The sequence below is a fragment of the Phymastichus coffea genome, unplaced genomic scaffold (genome assembly GCF_024137745.1).
Source record: "Phymastichus coffea isolate CEN01 unplaced genomic scaffold, Cenicafe_Pcof_1.1 PCOF00075, whole genome shotgun sequence".
In the NCBI taxonomy this organism is placed as follows: Eukaryota; Metazoa; Arthropoda; class Insecta; order Hymenoptera; family Eulophidae; genus Phymastichus; species Phymastichus coffea.
Genome location: NW_026706886.1, coordinates 378,663 through 394,445, shown reverse-complemented (window position 1 = coordinate 394,445; position 15,783 = coordinate 378,663). Strand labels below are relative to the sequence as shown.

Here is a 15,783-nt window from a genome sequence, read left to right as displayed (position 1 = left end):
CAATTATCGTTTTTCCCTCGTATATAAAACGTCTCACATAGACAGTGTAAAAATAACCTTGTTCGATGTATAAGTTATATCGTGACGCATAAATTGTACACCTAGAAAAAGGGATTTTACCGAAAAAAGGCCTAAGTCAGCTCAAGCTATTATTACATGTTACCCTTCAATTATTGTATGCTATTGAAAGGCTTTCCATTCGATCTACGTGTTACTTTTTTATTTTTATTGGGGATTTGATGGGGGTTGCATATCCAGTATCGACCGAGGTCTGATTGATCGGATTATCGCCTTTTTGTTGCTGTCCTCAACAGAATTCACATTTTTAAATCCTATCGTAGTACACCGTTACAGAAAATTCAGAAGTTTTCAAGTTTTTGTACGAGTTATTTTTTATTTGCCCGTCGTTAAAAGAAAAAAGAAAAAGAAAGAGAAAAAACAGTAGAAGAAACACATTTTGGTCAGCCGGAATAATAATTTTTGTTTGTACTAAATTTATTGATATTACACGATTCTCTATATCCATTATTCTCGATCTATTCAGATTATAGCTAGCCATAGATATACGGCAATCAAGTAGCTGAATGAACGAAGGTAGATTTGCCGAAAGCCTATCTGAAATGAGGGCATTCCATTATCTTATAGCACTCCACACTTCACACTGTTACTTATCACTGCTGCTGACAATATTTAAGTTCATAAGATCGCTTCGATTACGTCAGAGTGTATGTGTAAATAGCATGCTACGATATTTTTAGCCGTAACATGACGATAAAATGATAATGAAATACCCCACCGCGCATCAATGCATAATTCGATTCTAAGACAACAACAAGAAAAAAAACCAATTATGCAAAACAGCAATGTACGCATAACAGTGCATCTTCATCAGACCGTATAGGGGTCAAGCATAATGTCCCTATGTCGGTCGACATTCGACCTCGTCGGCTTATTAAGCCTCGTTCGTATTATCAGCGGTTGATGGACTGGAATAGCCGTAGGTATGCGTATACGCTCTGCCCTTAAGACATCGTTGAACCGAGGCATGCAACATATTGGCCATAGCGGCGATAAGCTACATGGAAGGAAAAGAAAGTGAAAGATTTTTCATCTACGTGTCTCTATACGCGTGTGCGTATGTGTGTAGACCCTCGAGACCATCTTGATAAATGGCCGCTTTGCTTACTTAGGAGGGGGCACACGTACACAGGTACGCGCGCGAGTTAACGCGTTTGCTTATCAAACGACATTATCGGAGTCAATTATTCGAGAGAGCGATGACCAAGCGACAGTGTACCTTCTTTCTGCCATGAGGCTGTGACTTTGTACATGTTCTCTTTTAACGTGTGCCAACGAATTCTCTGAAAGGGCCTTTGTCCAGCTAAAGTAAATAAGTTGTTCCGCAGTAATAATCGCTCTAAGCTAGTTTATAGCATTACTTAATTTAAGTCAACTTCTTTCCGAGAACGGATTCCGAGCGAACTAAAAGGGAAAACAAGTACTACGAAAGGGCTTTTGAATTTTGAGGGTTTCACGGAGATTCAGCGGATTATGGCAAGAGTAGAATTGTTCCGTAATATCGTCGTTTTTTTTGTTATTTCAACAGCTTGAATTTCGTGATACAACACAAATTTATTGGATAAGTAAAAGAAAAGCGAAATTTTCTACGGACATATAAGCAAATTAAAGCAGCTGAAAGTTTTTAATGATAATGGCTATTTTTTCGAGTATCTACGTATGAACATTTCTACGAAGTGAACCGACGTACATTTATTAATGTAAGCTAATCTGATACACTTATTTCAAGTTGAATGAGAAAAGATATTACAGAATGAGAATCCACTTTGTACATCGGTTCAATATAGATGCACGGACAAGTTCATTCAAAATAAATCGTGCAATATAGTAGACAATAGGCTCTGTTATAAGAGCAATCTATTATAAGCGTAAAAAGGTCGAAACGGACGTCGCTTTTTCCGGTCTCACGGGATCTCGCAATTTTCCATCCGAGTGACAATCTAATGATCGGTCAAGCGATTGCCATGCCCAATGCCTCATGCATGATCACTTTGAAAGTAAAATAGCGCTGGCTCACCTTTTTTCCATTCGTCGATATATACCCACTTATGCGACATATACGTATTGACGTAAGCTTTTCTTTTTTCTTTCTTTATACTCGCGCGTGAGTTTGGAAAACTGCATGGATTATACTTTAGCAATGATTATGCTAAATATTATTTACACGGCTCGAGCGTAAAGCTAAATAAAATAAGCTAAAAAGTGTCAGATGTACTGCACGTAGAAACAGATATTTTTCAAGTGCTCGTTTGAATTAAATCAAGAAATATGTAGATCTTTGACAATTCAATTTTTTTTTGCTTTTGAGAAGAATGGCTGCAACGATAGCTACCTAGTATATGATTCATCTATAGAAAAATATTTTGTATGCAGCAGACGAATGTTTTTCAGTTGTTTGCAGTATTGAAAAATGTTTGAACAAATACGGGATAAAAATACGTGTTTTCATAAATCCTCTTGCGGAATGTCAAAACAAACGGCAATATTTTTGCTTCCCGCGATAAAATCAAATGGACGCCGCCAATATATATCAATCAACGTAGGACTTTACACTTTGCACAAGCTTTCTTTATCGAAGCATACATATAAACCCATCATCAAAGTTGATTCCTACTTTTGCTGTCTTTACGTTTTCTGTCGACAAAGCACGCGAATTTCTTACGCCAAGTATGGCATACGCGCCCACAGACGTCGACGAAGACTGCTTTACATGTAGAGTTTTCCAGTTCGTTACGTATTCAAATTAGCGGAATACGAAATGAGAAAATATAGCTGCGCAAATATCAAGGGGCAAGAGCAGATCTCAGTGAGTCGTGCAAATGACGAAATATTTCGAATTTGTGTATAACGCGAGTAACACTCGTAAAACTTTTAAAACTGTTAAAATTTAGTATTTTTTTGTGATGCTTTTCATCATTTATCAAACTACAAATGGCGCTCATTGAAAATACTGCATAAATATAACCATGCTGTATACTCTGGAACATTTATTCACTTATTTAATAGCAACATTCAAAGCTGTTTTGATTGCGAGCTTGCGTGTATTGCATGCGCTTATATTTTCTGGAAAACGTACCAATTTCGGGAATCCTGTCAAACAAGTTCAAGTGTACGAACTGTTTAAAGGCCAAATCGCAAGCAATTTATTATTAATGCGCGATTCCCCGCAGTCGTATTTAATTAAGCGCCGAGCACATGCAATATGAAAAAGAAATTTCCGCGCTCGATTGCACGGGCAAGTCCTCGAAGGCGATGACAATGGAGTTAAATGGATCAGTGCCGTGCAAACGCGCGAATTGACGGGGTTCTGTGGAATTACAGGACGCTGAATGGAGCGAACGGATGCCCGTCGAATTCGATGTAGACAGGACTTTGCCGACAACTCCATACGGGATTTTAGCTGGGATACACTCTTTGAATAGCGAATTGTTGAGCATAGCTCGCATTGCTCGCTTACCTTTCTTGAACCTCCCTTTTCTCAAATATTCTGCGATCCAGTATGCAATAAGTAAGGTATCTCAAAAATCACATCCGCAGGTTCTATGCGAAGCAAAAAATAAAATTTAAATATGTTGCGATCAGCATAGATGCCATTTTAACAATGAGAAATGAGTATATTTTGAATATTACAATTATTATATTATCAAGAGTAGACGCTGGTTAACATCCACGACAATAATCAACGAGATTTTTTCGTTCGAGCTGACTTTGTAGGGCGCGACTAATTGAATAGACACCACAATACTCATGGTAAGCTGAGAGAAAGAGAGAGATAATTTAGAAAATAAAAGAGTAAAATTTGAAAGCGAAATTTATACTCTCGAGACTGCACTGTTGACATCCACACTACTATAATCATGCGTAAATGAGATCGACAAGACTTTTTCGTGCGAGATGATTCCGCGAGACGCGACTAATTGAATTGGCAACCGCAATTCTCGCGCCAATCCGAGAGGGGTTTGACGAGTTTTATTTACCCTCCACGCCGTCGGTAGCGGATCGATTTGTCGAGGGTGCTTCGCGAGTTAGCTACGTTCACGTCGTCGCAGTTGCGAATCGGAGGGGAGGAAATGATTAACTTTCACAAGCGCGTCGACGTATGCGTGGACATGCGACTGCTTGACGATTCAGCGCGAAAGGTACGCTTCAATCAGCACGATGAAGAGAGGATAAATGTACTTTTGATTTTGAATAAACACATCCTCCATCTACCAATTGTGCGATAAAACTGACGTTTCATTTCCAAACGTAATGCCCATTAAAAGCGACTTTTTTTCTTATTATTATTAAGGACAAAATCGAGCTTGTATTTTCTATGCAAAAGCACATGCAAAAGTTGAATATTGATACGAATTTTTTAAATTTATCACTGCTCTCAATGCAAACGATCAATTTCTTACTCTCGCCTTAAGACACACACAGATATACACGTATACAAGTCGTATTATCAAGTGCGCGATAAGTGATTGCATTAAAGGAATGCGAATCAAAAATGAAATGATTATATCCGTGACAAAGGGAGTTTCGTTAACTCAAACAACAAGACACAGAAGCTGAGCAGAGAGAGCACGAAGCCGTTTGAAACAAAAGAAAGTAAACCAGAGAGAGAGAAAGGGAGCAAAAGGAGGCGCTTCTCTAAGATAAACTCGAATAATTATAATCGTGGGAGGTGCTCAATGTTTACGGGTTTTCCCCTCCCTTCTATTCAGAGCGTGAGGCAAGCGAAACTTTGACCAAAACGTAAAGATTAAAGAGTTTATAAGGAGTTGGCGGCGTCGGCGAGTTTAACGCAACGCTGCTCTTTTCTTGCTTCCGCATAATGCGCTCTGTTGCCTTCGAAGTTTGAATTGGAAAAATTTCTTCCCTCCCCCTCCCTGCTCTTCACCGCCAGCCGTAGCGCACTACTCGCTACCTAGCGAAATACTTAAAAGAACCATGGAATTTCCTAACTTCTAATTAGCGCTTTGAAATACTGTTATTATCAGCATTAAGGTCGTATGCTGCGACGCCGCGCCGCGATAATTCGCGTTAGGAGCAAAAATGCTTCTCGTTAGCAAAAAGCAAAGGTGATGGTTAACTAAGTGGATTATTTATTATCTTATTTTCCGCCTGATTTCTCCACTAATACCTTGCAATACATCATTCGTCAACTCATTGTGCTTCAAAACACGTTCGCAATACGTCAACTCGAAACAGCCATACTCTGCTGGACGTTATAATTTCAATCGAATTATTAATTGATTGAAACTGTCTGAACCACGAAACAATTTAATTTAATTTAATTATCAGAGCGGTCGACCGATTGCATCGACCACGAAAAGTTACATTTACGCAATCGCGCCACAAAGGGCTACATTAAATATATCACGGATTCAGGAATGAAGACGTTGGCAATAAAAAGGAGGTAACTTCTGCGCTGCTTATTTATTCAAAGCTAAATGGCGATTGTTCTTTCTCCTGACCTCCCTCCTATGTAGAAAGAAATAGAAAAGAAAACGCGCATGCATATACGTATGTATATATATAGCGGAAGCATGATTGAAGCGGGAGAGAAAAAAACTTTTTATGCTCCTCCTCTCCGCGTCTCTGTTTTTTTCTTCTTCCTTTTTTCCCTTCCGTTTCACTGCTGCCGCTGCTCTGTTCGCAGAGCGACGCGCCACACGCTAGTAGCGCGACCTTTGCGCGTAGAACGCAACCCCAGATCGATATCTTAATGAAGCGTGCTTATGAATTTAAGCTTGAATTCGCACGACCATGCAGCTTTGACATTCTTTTTTCTTCTCATTCTCTCGGTTTCTCGTGCGCTCTCTCTTTCTATCTGCCGTTCCACGGTGCGCGCGACGTTTACCAATTTGCCTTTGCGATATTCACCAGCGATCAATTCGTACAACGCCTTGCAACGCGTCTGGCTTTCTTGCTTTGTTTTTCTTTTGATAAATTTCACGAGTGATAACGCACAGCACAAGAAATTTATTGGCGGCTGTCACATCTGTTAGCCTGATATTCCAATCCGGCACTTCAAACTCGCCCACTATGCGGCTACATGTGCGCGTCGCGCGAGATCAATGGTGTTTCCGTGCAGAAGTGTCGTTCTTTGGATCGATTCGCGTTTGATGCTATCTCATCGTGTACGAGAGATGGAAATAAGAGAGTTGTCGAAAATAGAAAAATCAAGCCGGTAATTATTTTTGCGTGTAAATCTCGCGAGATAATTATAGCAAGGATTTTAGGATATCTGCCAAGGGTCCATTAGATAGATAGATACTTAGATAAAATAGATAAAAGGTGGGGAGATCGCCGAACAAAGACAATGTTGAGAGTAAATTCAGCGACTCGGGTACAGGAAGAGAGCGCACACAGCCGCACACACCGACATCACGCACGGGAGCGAGAGCGAGAGAAAACGCATATAGCGAGCGGGACTGAATATTTCAGTGCGCTTGTCCCGCAGGTATATACCGTACGGAGCGGCAGCAGCGGCAGCGCACAAAAAAACACAGACACACACACATACACAGCGCCGAAGAAGAGCGAAGCTCTCTCTGCTAACCTGCTGGAAGCGAAGTTCGTTTCCATGATGGGAGCTGGTTATTTAATGCACAAATCTCCAGCCAGAAACTCGCGTGTTCGAGAGTATAAAGAAGAACTATCGGCGGTCACTACGAGGGCCACTTCCACTGGTGCATCATCCGGCTGTGTACGCACATGGATCAGTGCGCGGCTGCACACAGAAACACTGTGGGGATCGCGAGGCGAACGGGGGAAAAGCGAGCTCGCTGCCAACACTGACACGCACTGCGATGCACTTTAGCGGCTTGTTTTGTTTTGCATACACTCGTGTTATCGCCGCTCGCCGTGTCGTTTTATCAGCACTGTCAGGAGCTGCGAGGTACGAGCCCTAGATCGGGCGGCACATTGGCCGCGGCACAGCGACACTGCATGGGATACGTCACGGACTAAACGTCGCCGTGCGTGCGCTATACGACGTGTGCAAGCTGCGGAGAGCCTTTCACTTGCTGCTCGGCACGCAGTCGCTCGCGGCTCACTGTCCCGGGAGCTGAACGCGGCAGCGACAGCGACGATGGACGACGAAACGGTCCTCACGGGAGCACTGCTCTTTCGGAACTGGCGACGCCGCTACTCTCTCCCCTCCTAACTGCTCTCGCGCGCTCTCTCTCTCTCTCTCTCTCTCTGCGCCCTCAGTCGCGCGCTCTCTCTCTCTCTCTCTCTCTCTTTCTCTCTGGCTTTACCCCCACTCTGCACGCAGCGGCTGACCTGGCGCGTGCTTCTAGCCTGGAGTGGGAGTTGTGGGTCGCGTGGCTCGCGTACACCCTTAGTGGGGAGAGAGAAAGCCGAGGACGCGCACGCGTAGCTCCCGGGACGAGCAGCGCGAATCCCGACTAATGTCGCGGATTCGAGAGAACCTCCTGCGACTGCTTCTGCGGATGCTGCTTCCGCTGCCGCTGCACCTAATCTAATGGTCCGAGCTTACCGTTTACGAGGCCAACGTGCTATTACTGCGCGTATGCCGCCAGGCCGAAGATTCGATGCCGAAAAAGGAAATTGCGGCGAACCTCGTGCACACGCGTGCGCGACAGAGCTATTTCAATCGGAATGGCCTCGGGGGTTTGCGTATTTTCGCGTTTTCTCTTTGAGCTCCCTTCCCCGCCGTTATCTACATATCTCTCCTTCAATGTCTTGCTATCGCAGCGATAGTGGCAAACGGCAGCGGCCGGGCTAAAGACTCGTTGCTTTTATTTTTTAGTGGTCGTTTTTGCTTTGTGATCGTAGCTCGTCGCTGCGATTGGATGGGATGGATATGCGCAGCAGGTAGGCAACGAATGTAGAGGGAAAATGTATATAATGTCTATCATATTTTATCGACGGCGCGGCAGCGATTTACCAGCGAGTGACGATGCCGATGTAACTGCGCCTATACGTGTTCGTATATATCTTTAGCTTATTTCTATTACGAGCGAAGCGAAGTACGATCGATTCAGTATTTATTTAATCGCACGGAGTATAGTGTGAACCTTGTTCGAAAAAATGAACAAATTTATCGTCGATTCATGCACGGCTAGCTGAAAAACTACGACAGTCGAGTGAAAGATTAAAAGAAAAAAGAAACTTGCTTTCTTTCACACTCGGCTCACCGTGAATGTCTCTTCGGGGCTATAAGGTCATCATTTAGTGACGCTATAATGATGAAAGGCACACGAGAGCGAACTGACGATTACTCGAGCGCGTAGTTGGCGGGAACGTAGATAGGGAAAAAAGGGGGGAAAGAGAGCGCTCGCCAAAGGCAAAGCTCACGAATGCAATGGCAAACTGCCAGCTGCCAAGATGAACGCACGGCCAAGTCGCGCGCAATAGCAACGTAAACTGAATTGAGCATCGGTCTGCAAATAAATCTGGGAGATGTTTATTGGGGTCATACGAGGAGCGCCGGCTGGACTCCCATATGTATTTCGATCAGGTAGAAGCATTTCTCGATGTGCCACCAGCTCAATGCCAGACACTGCTAGGCTCGCTATTCCGTTTCATTTGATCGGCGGCGCGCTCTACCATGGAAATAATGCCAAATATTGTTTGAATGCACTGAAAGCACATACATAGAGAGAAAAAGAGTCGAAGATAAGACTGCTGACGTGACTTGAGCGCGCATAATAACGTGTAAAGGGAGCTCAAATCAGAATGTCTGATATTTCTTGCGCGACAGGAAGGAGAAAAAAATTATGATGTGAATTTAATGCAAAGGCAAGGTCTTTGAAATTTCGTAAAGTAGAAGAAAATCCGAGAATCTTCTGTCGCTCTTGTAATACAATGGAATTCTCCAAGGAATCTGGTTTCTAATTGATTATCAGCTGCTCAAAAGAGAATGAAAAGAAGGAGAGAGAGAGAGAGAGAGAGCAAAGTTCAACTCTTTGCTACATACCTGCTCGTCTATAAATTTTTCCTAATCTTATGCTCGGCTCTGTGCATGTAAGTGTGTGTACGCTTGCGCAAGCTCGCCACTGGCTCTATTTCTCTTTCTCGACTCCTCTCTCGTTCTCTCTCTCTCTCTCTCTCTCTCTCTCTCTCTCTCTATCTCTCGCTTGTTCGCTTGTTTCGTATCTTGGCGAAAAAGAAGAACGTGACCACGGTTGCGCAGCGTGCAACGATTCACTTATTTACGTTCAAGTGGCGCACGTGACTTTGGCCGATATCAATGCGAATAAAAAGGCAGCCAAGGAGCGACCACGCGAGACAGAGAGTAAGAGGACGACGCGACGGAATATTGTGTGCAGCGCTGTTGCTGTTCCTGCTCTATTGAATAAAGCATATTTTTCCTTCCGCTTTCTCTCTCTTCCCCCCCCCCTCTCTTTCTCTCACTGCACCTTTTCTATAATTTACGAGTTTCTTTTTAAACAGAATATAATGCTCGCCCACGACAGGCTATACAGGCTTTTGTCGCGGCGACGACAACGACGATACGCCAACACATTATTTACATCTTTTGAATAGCGTCTGTTAAATGCTGCACCGCCGCATATCAGAATCTATCCCTGTAAAGCCTCTCCCGCAATTGCAAATTCATATTTCAGCAATTATCGGCTAAACTTGCAGAGCCGCAACCAATTACTAATTCAAGTAGTAAATGGGCGATATGGTCAGACATGCAAATAAATCATTTTTTTCTTTAAATAATTGATTTTGACAATAGAATCGCATCGAAATAGTGTTTCGCACGCCTGTATCCAATATCCGCTTTTCCTACTAAGTTTCAAATTTTGTCAAATTTAGAAAAAGGAATTAGATTTTGAAAGTCAGTCGAATTATAAAGAAAAGAAAATTTGTAAAGAGCACGAATTTGAAGTATAAGACTTCAGCAACAATCGTTCGTTCCCTTCGATTTACTCAGTCGACTTGACGATACGTAAGTAGCGCGACAATCGAAGTGAAAGATCCGTGAAAAATCGTGGAGCCAGCGTTATGCAGCGGAGCAATGCGGCAAACGTTTGGAATCTTGGTCCGAGTAAACATTGCACTTGACAGCGCGCGTGTATATATCCCAAGACTCATCCTGTCTTCCAGCATGAAAAGCGACAGGCGCATCAGACTGGAGAAGAAGGAGAAGAAGAAGAAGGGAGGGAAAGGCAAGGCGAGGCGAGGCGAGGCGAGGCGAGGCGAGCGATGGTTAGATACATAAAGAAGGAAGCTTGCGTCACCCACACTCGAACACTTTTTAAGAAGTCTAAAGAGATAGCCGCGGGGATCGATGGCGAACTGTAAGTATTCCCCGAGGTAACACGACTATACGCGGGCTGCTTTAAACCTTTTCCCTTTGATCCTGTCGCCTCCCTTACCATCCCTTCCGTTTCCTTTATTTTCGTCGACGACTTTCACTAGGTGGTTGTGTGCTTCCCTGCTACGAGGCCTTCAATGAAAAGTTAAGGCAATAACTTTCGCCCACGCGAGATTTTCTTCCTTTGGTCGCGGCAAGAGCAAAAGACTTCCGAGGAGAGTCTGGTTTGGATTACCAGCTAGCAGCCGCAGAAACCAATTGCTCGCGAGCTATTGCTCTTTGTAACATTCGCTATAGACGCGCACGCGGATAGGATTCCTTCGCTACCACGAATTTGATAAATGCCGCGCGTCACATAGCCTCGGCAATTATCCCTCCTCCTACTGGCAGCGCTTCTTTTCCTTTTACTGCTCTCTGCAGCCGTTACACCAGTCGGGACTTTTGTTATCCGATCTTATTAGCGATTGTCACTCCGCCCCCCCCCCCCCTCTCACCATTCGAGCGCCAGAGTTTATTCAGGGAAACGGAGCTGCTAGAGAAGTATCTTATTCTTCCGAGTTTGCAGATACGTCCGAAATGACGTTTACTTATCGATTCAACTGCGCTTCAAGAAGAAAAGCTACTCGATAGACGAGAGACTCGTAGTAGCAGCAACAGCAGCGGCAGGCCAAAGAGACAAGTCACGTAAACGACTGCATTTGGAATTGGCTTCGCGGCTCTAAGTGATTTCATTGTGTCGCTCTTATTGCATTCTGCTCTAGGCCATTATGTGCTTTTGAATGTATACATAACTACCTCCGAGAATTCTTCGTGGATCTTTTTCAATTGATTTTCCATTCAACGCCTTCCATCCATTATTTCAATCACTCTCATTTAGTGTCATTGCCAAGTCACAAGTCATACTATAATACGTACCAAATCGCCGAAAGTAATGGTTCATTCCTGCATCGTCGAGCTATAAACCAGCTTGAAATTTGCGATTCACAATCACGAGACCTCTCTACCCCGTAAGCTTTATGCCAGCACAGCACTCGTCGAAAAAAAAGAGCTGAAAAGCAAGCCATTAGTCCCCATCAGCTCTCGACAGTTTCGCCCACATCCTGAAATAATCGTCGCCTTCTTCGACTTTGCGATTATACATGACCATAGCCAGTATATATAACGCAATCAGATTACTCCGTGCGCCTATATTTTCTTTCGCGCGATCCCCTCTTCATTCTAGCAATTAAACCTTGCCAAGCTCAATTAGGATTATCGATTGACTGTGCTGATATCAATTATATCTTTTTCTGAGCCCACCGCTCTCCCTTCTTTTAACATTTTGACAAGTAGGGGAAAGTCTGCTTGAGTGAGGTTTTTGCGGAACAGAATGATTCTCATTAGCCCTTGCTATGGTCATGGTCTCGCCCTGCCTCAACGTCGCCTACCCTTTCATTTTGGACTTGACGGGAGTCGTTTATTGCTCTTCGACGGCTCGTGTAAGCTCGCAAGTGTGTGCGTGCGTACGCGCATGTGTGTGTATGATGTCGTATGTCGTCAATGGCAAAAGGAGTAGTTTACGACATGCGCTCGCGCGATCGTGTCGTTTGAGACTCAAGTGAATTCGATGGTGAAACTGTAGCTTTATCGTCAAATTGAAATGATGTTCTTTAAAACATACAGTGAATTTGAAGTCATCGTCCATTACCGTTAAATTGTAAATGATGGTTTCAATGCAATGTTTTTAAAAAGGTCAATATATTTTCTTTGTGGCAATTACATGCAACTCAAATAGCTGCTTCTGAGTATGGTATGCTATTTTAGATATCAATGATATTTTTTCCGTTTAAACCGTCAAATCAACAAAATCCAAATAAACTACGCGAACCGTGTCAATATGTTTCCTTCTCTAAATGTTGACTTTATCAGTTTATAAAAAGCTAACATCAAAGAATCGGGAGGGGAATAGACATGAAAGAACAGAAGAAATGAAAAAACAAAACGTAAGCGAAACGAAACACATATGCGAGAAGCCCTTGACTCAAATTCTCGCGCGAAATTGAGCTGCATCGAGTTGTATTTATCTAATCTAATTTTACGCTAATGGCATAGCTATATACGTAAACGCTCCTCTTTGCTCACTTGACGAGAACGCAGCGCTATTCTTTCTTTTCACTCGTCTAGAAATTCTCACACGCTAAGACTCGTGCCCGGAAATTTATACCTAGGGACATTTCAGCTAAATCCGAGGCTCACGGCATTATCAAGATCCTCGCTTCTCCCTTCTCTTGACGATTTCATTCCTCGCAGCCCAGCTAATGAATTCAAAAGGAAAGGAATTAATTTTCGTTCGAGGTCAATTGTTCGCGTCGTCGTCAGTGCGACGAAGCGCGCGCGCAAGGGTGCAAACAGACGTTTCGATTATTTAGGTGCGCTCGGCGCCCTTCTTAATTGAGAATACCATATGAAACCTTAATTGTGTTGAGTTGAACGACAATGATTAAATGATTGGCGAGTACGCGCGTAACTGTCCTTATTTTCCAGACTATAAATACCCAGCGACGCAATTGATTGAGTTTTTATGTTCGGAGGCTAAATGGATTTTTCTGGCTAAGGTCAACGTATTACTATAATTTTACCTGTGGTAAATTTTTCTCAAGTATAAATATAATTTGCGACTGTCAGACTTTAAATTATTCAATTTTCTTTACATTACTGATGCTATACTGTATTTCATGGTAAGTGATAAAATTTTTATTCTCGTGTCAATATTATTCTATGAGTACAATGAAAATTATATTATATCCAAATTTGACGGAAGAATGTCACGTCATTACAGCATCAATTGATGATCTCGAAAGCACGTTGCAACAACACACAGCAAGAAAAAGTTCAACATATTTACTCGATGCGTCGTATCAGTTTAATACGCTTTTACGAGCTGTCGACACGCATTCTCGGCAATCTTTCCGTCGCCATAAAACATCACTCGGTAATAATTCTCAGTAGGCTGGAACATTATAACCGAAATATGAAATCACGATTCGTTTACCTTATTGATTTTGAAACACTCCTACGTAGAATATCGTATTAGTATATTTTTATTTTAACGAAGCATGAAAACAATTTGTCGCATTTTATATGGCCAAACTCATACTCACGGAGAAAACTTTTCAAAGATCAACTCCGAACCAACCTCCTCCCCCTTGTTCATCTCCCTTAACGCACACACACCCATACAAAGTGCGCACACTGTATATCTTTTTTTCTATTTTTTTTTTTTTGGAAACATTAGAGCAATTGAGTCATCACCCTCGCGCACTTCCGTTTGACTCGAGCGCTGGCTGGCAGGCGAGGCGCTGCAAAGGACCGAAAGTAAGGTTTTATGTGCGTACGCTGAACCTTTTTCCTCGGGTCGCTCCATAAATACGCAGGCTCCCTAAAGAGCGACCAAGGGGAAAGACAGCGAAAGAGAGAAAAGGACAGACAGAATGCGAACGTGTGGAGGAGGATAATTGTCCCCCTAGCATTGAAGAGATTACATACACGCCCCGCGGCCTGATTATTTTGGTTTTCATGCGTCCCCGAGAAAATTGTAACGAGGGAGAGAGGTCGTACGTTGTAAAGATGGAACAATAGGCGACAAGGCTATTAGCTGCGTAGTGCCGGATGGCCGTTATTTTATTTTTGCCAGCCAGCTTAATGCCAGCCATTTTCTTCCTGCACTGGCTACTCTAATTTCTCTGATAACATTATTACTGATTTGCCTAGCGCGCAGATAGCGAGCTATTTTCAGCAAATTTGAATAAAAGATCTACGCGCTTGCAACCGAATACGGCGCACGCGAAGAGGGTAAATAGTCCCTAGTGAAGAAATAAAAAGATATAAATCGCCGATATCACTGAGAATTCATCTGTAATCGCCGTCTCTATACGTTAAATGATTTTTTTCACCCTCCACACTCGTCTAACATTAAATCCACCGTCTGCGGTTTGTCTGCCTATACGAGATCACATCTTTCGGTTAGGAAAAAAATCAATGCTTGTAGAGTCGGTACACTTGAGTGTGTGAGAGTGGGGTCAGGTGCGTTACACGAAAATTTGGTAAAGTCTACGAATTATATGGCTTCTCGCGCTGTGAACTGGAAGGATTTTACCAGAAATTACGGTATGTGACGGGAATATTGAGCTTCCATGTTGAACTTTTTCTCGAGTTTTTGGAAGTTTGATTTAGTAGTGAAGTATATAATAATGATTGAGTTTCATGATTTTCATGAATTTGATCAATAGAAATTTATGACTGATCATTATCTTTAGAATTAAATTATCGTAGATCAAGCCTTTTGCGTGAAATAAGTAAAATCCGCTTTAGTCTTGACTATATTCACTTACAACGCGTTGGAATATGACACGGTGGTTTAGCGTCCAACAAAAAAAGTGCCGGTTTATTTCCGACTGGCAGTCTCATCGTTTTTTCGATAGTCTTTTATCTCTCTCTTTCCCTCCCTCTTTCTTTTGTCTTGATGCACTACGTGTGGCTGCTGCGGCTGCTTGCATTCCCGTTCAAGATGTCCTCATCAAAAAACCATGAAACATGATTTATTTAGGCGTCTGGAACATTTTTTTTTTTCATATGAATAATACAAAACGCGAGTAAACGCTTTTGGGAGAAGAAGAGAGAGATATCTGTTTAGGGTCAGCGTTTTTATTCCCATGTGCAGCGATGATGAATATGTTAGAAGTATATAGAGAAAACGAGAGATCTAAAAATTATAATAATAAAAAACAAAGAAAGAAAGAAATGCAAAATCCGAACTCGCAGCTTTTCGTGTGTTTCACGCAAGTGTAAAAATACACCGTGTGTTGTGCTATATAAAAGCGCAGTCGCGAAAGTCAAAGAATCTTCGGTATGAGTGTCTTTCGAGACAGTTTTAAATAAGACTTTCGATTTTGTTTATGAAATTTATACGTGTACGAGCATGATGAATAGTTCCTTTTATCCGGTACGTAAATAAATGCGTTGATAATGACACGACTTCGAAAAAAAATACGAAAGCGTATTTACTTTGTTGGAACGGATTAACAAAAGCTGCACCAACAAATGAATGCCACATGCAGTCTTCGATGTTTAATAGCCACGCTCACCTCTATCAGAAGCTGCGTAGTCAATCGATAACCTCACTGCCACCAGATGAAAAGAAGCAGATAAAAAGCACACGGGAAAGCACAGATAGATTCCTTAATTGTGAAAGATTATTATTTCTGTCAAAGTTTTCTCTCCGATTTTTCGCAGGAGAAGGCAGGAAGTCGAAAAATAAAACATTCGTAAGAGAAAGGAAGAAGTTCTGTTTTCCCTCGGCACCTTTCCGACTCGTCGCTCAGAACAATAAGAGTAAATTATTAAATGCTAAATGTTTTTACCGCGACATTGATGTCGTATTC

The 15,783-nt window shown here is 42.5% G+C and overlaps 1 protein-coding gene across 6 annotated transcripts in view; it reads right to left on the bottom strand.

Moving 5' to 3' along the window:
• LOC131668197 (irregular chiasm C-roughest protein-like) overlaps window positions 1–7,176 on the bottom strand; it is a 99,014-nt gene extending 91,838 nt beyond the window's left edge. For all 6 annotated transcript variants that reach the window (XM_058942141.1, XM_058942144.1, XM_058942142.1 and 3 more), the window contains exon 1: window positions 6,629–7,176. In XM_058942141.1, coding sequence (XP_058798124.1) covers window positions 6,629–6,654 — 26 coding nt within the window. In that variant the 5' untranslated portion in view covers window positions 6,655–7,176. The remainder of the gene's footprint in view (window positions 1–6,628) is intronic.
• Window positions 7,177–15,783: the final 8,607 nt, after the last annotated feature.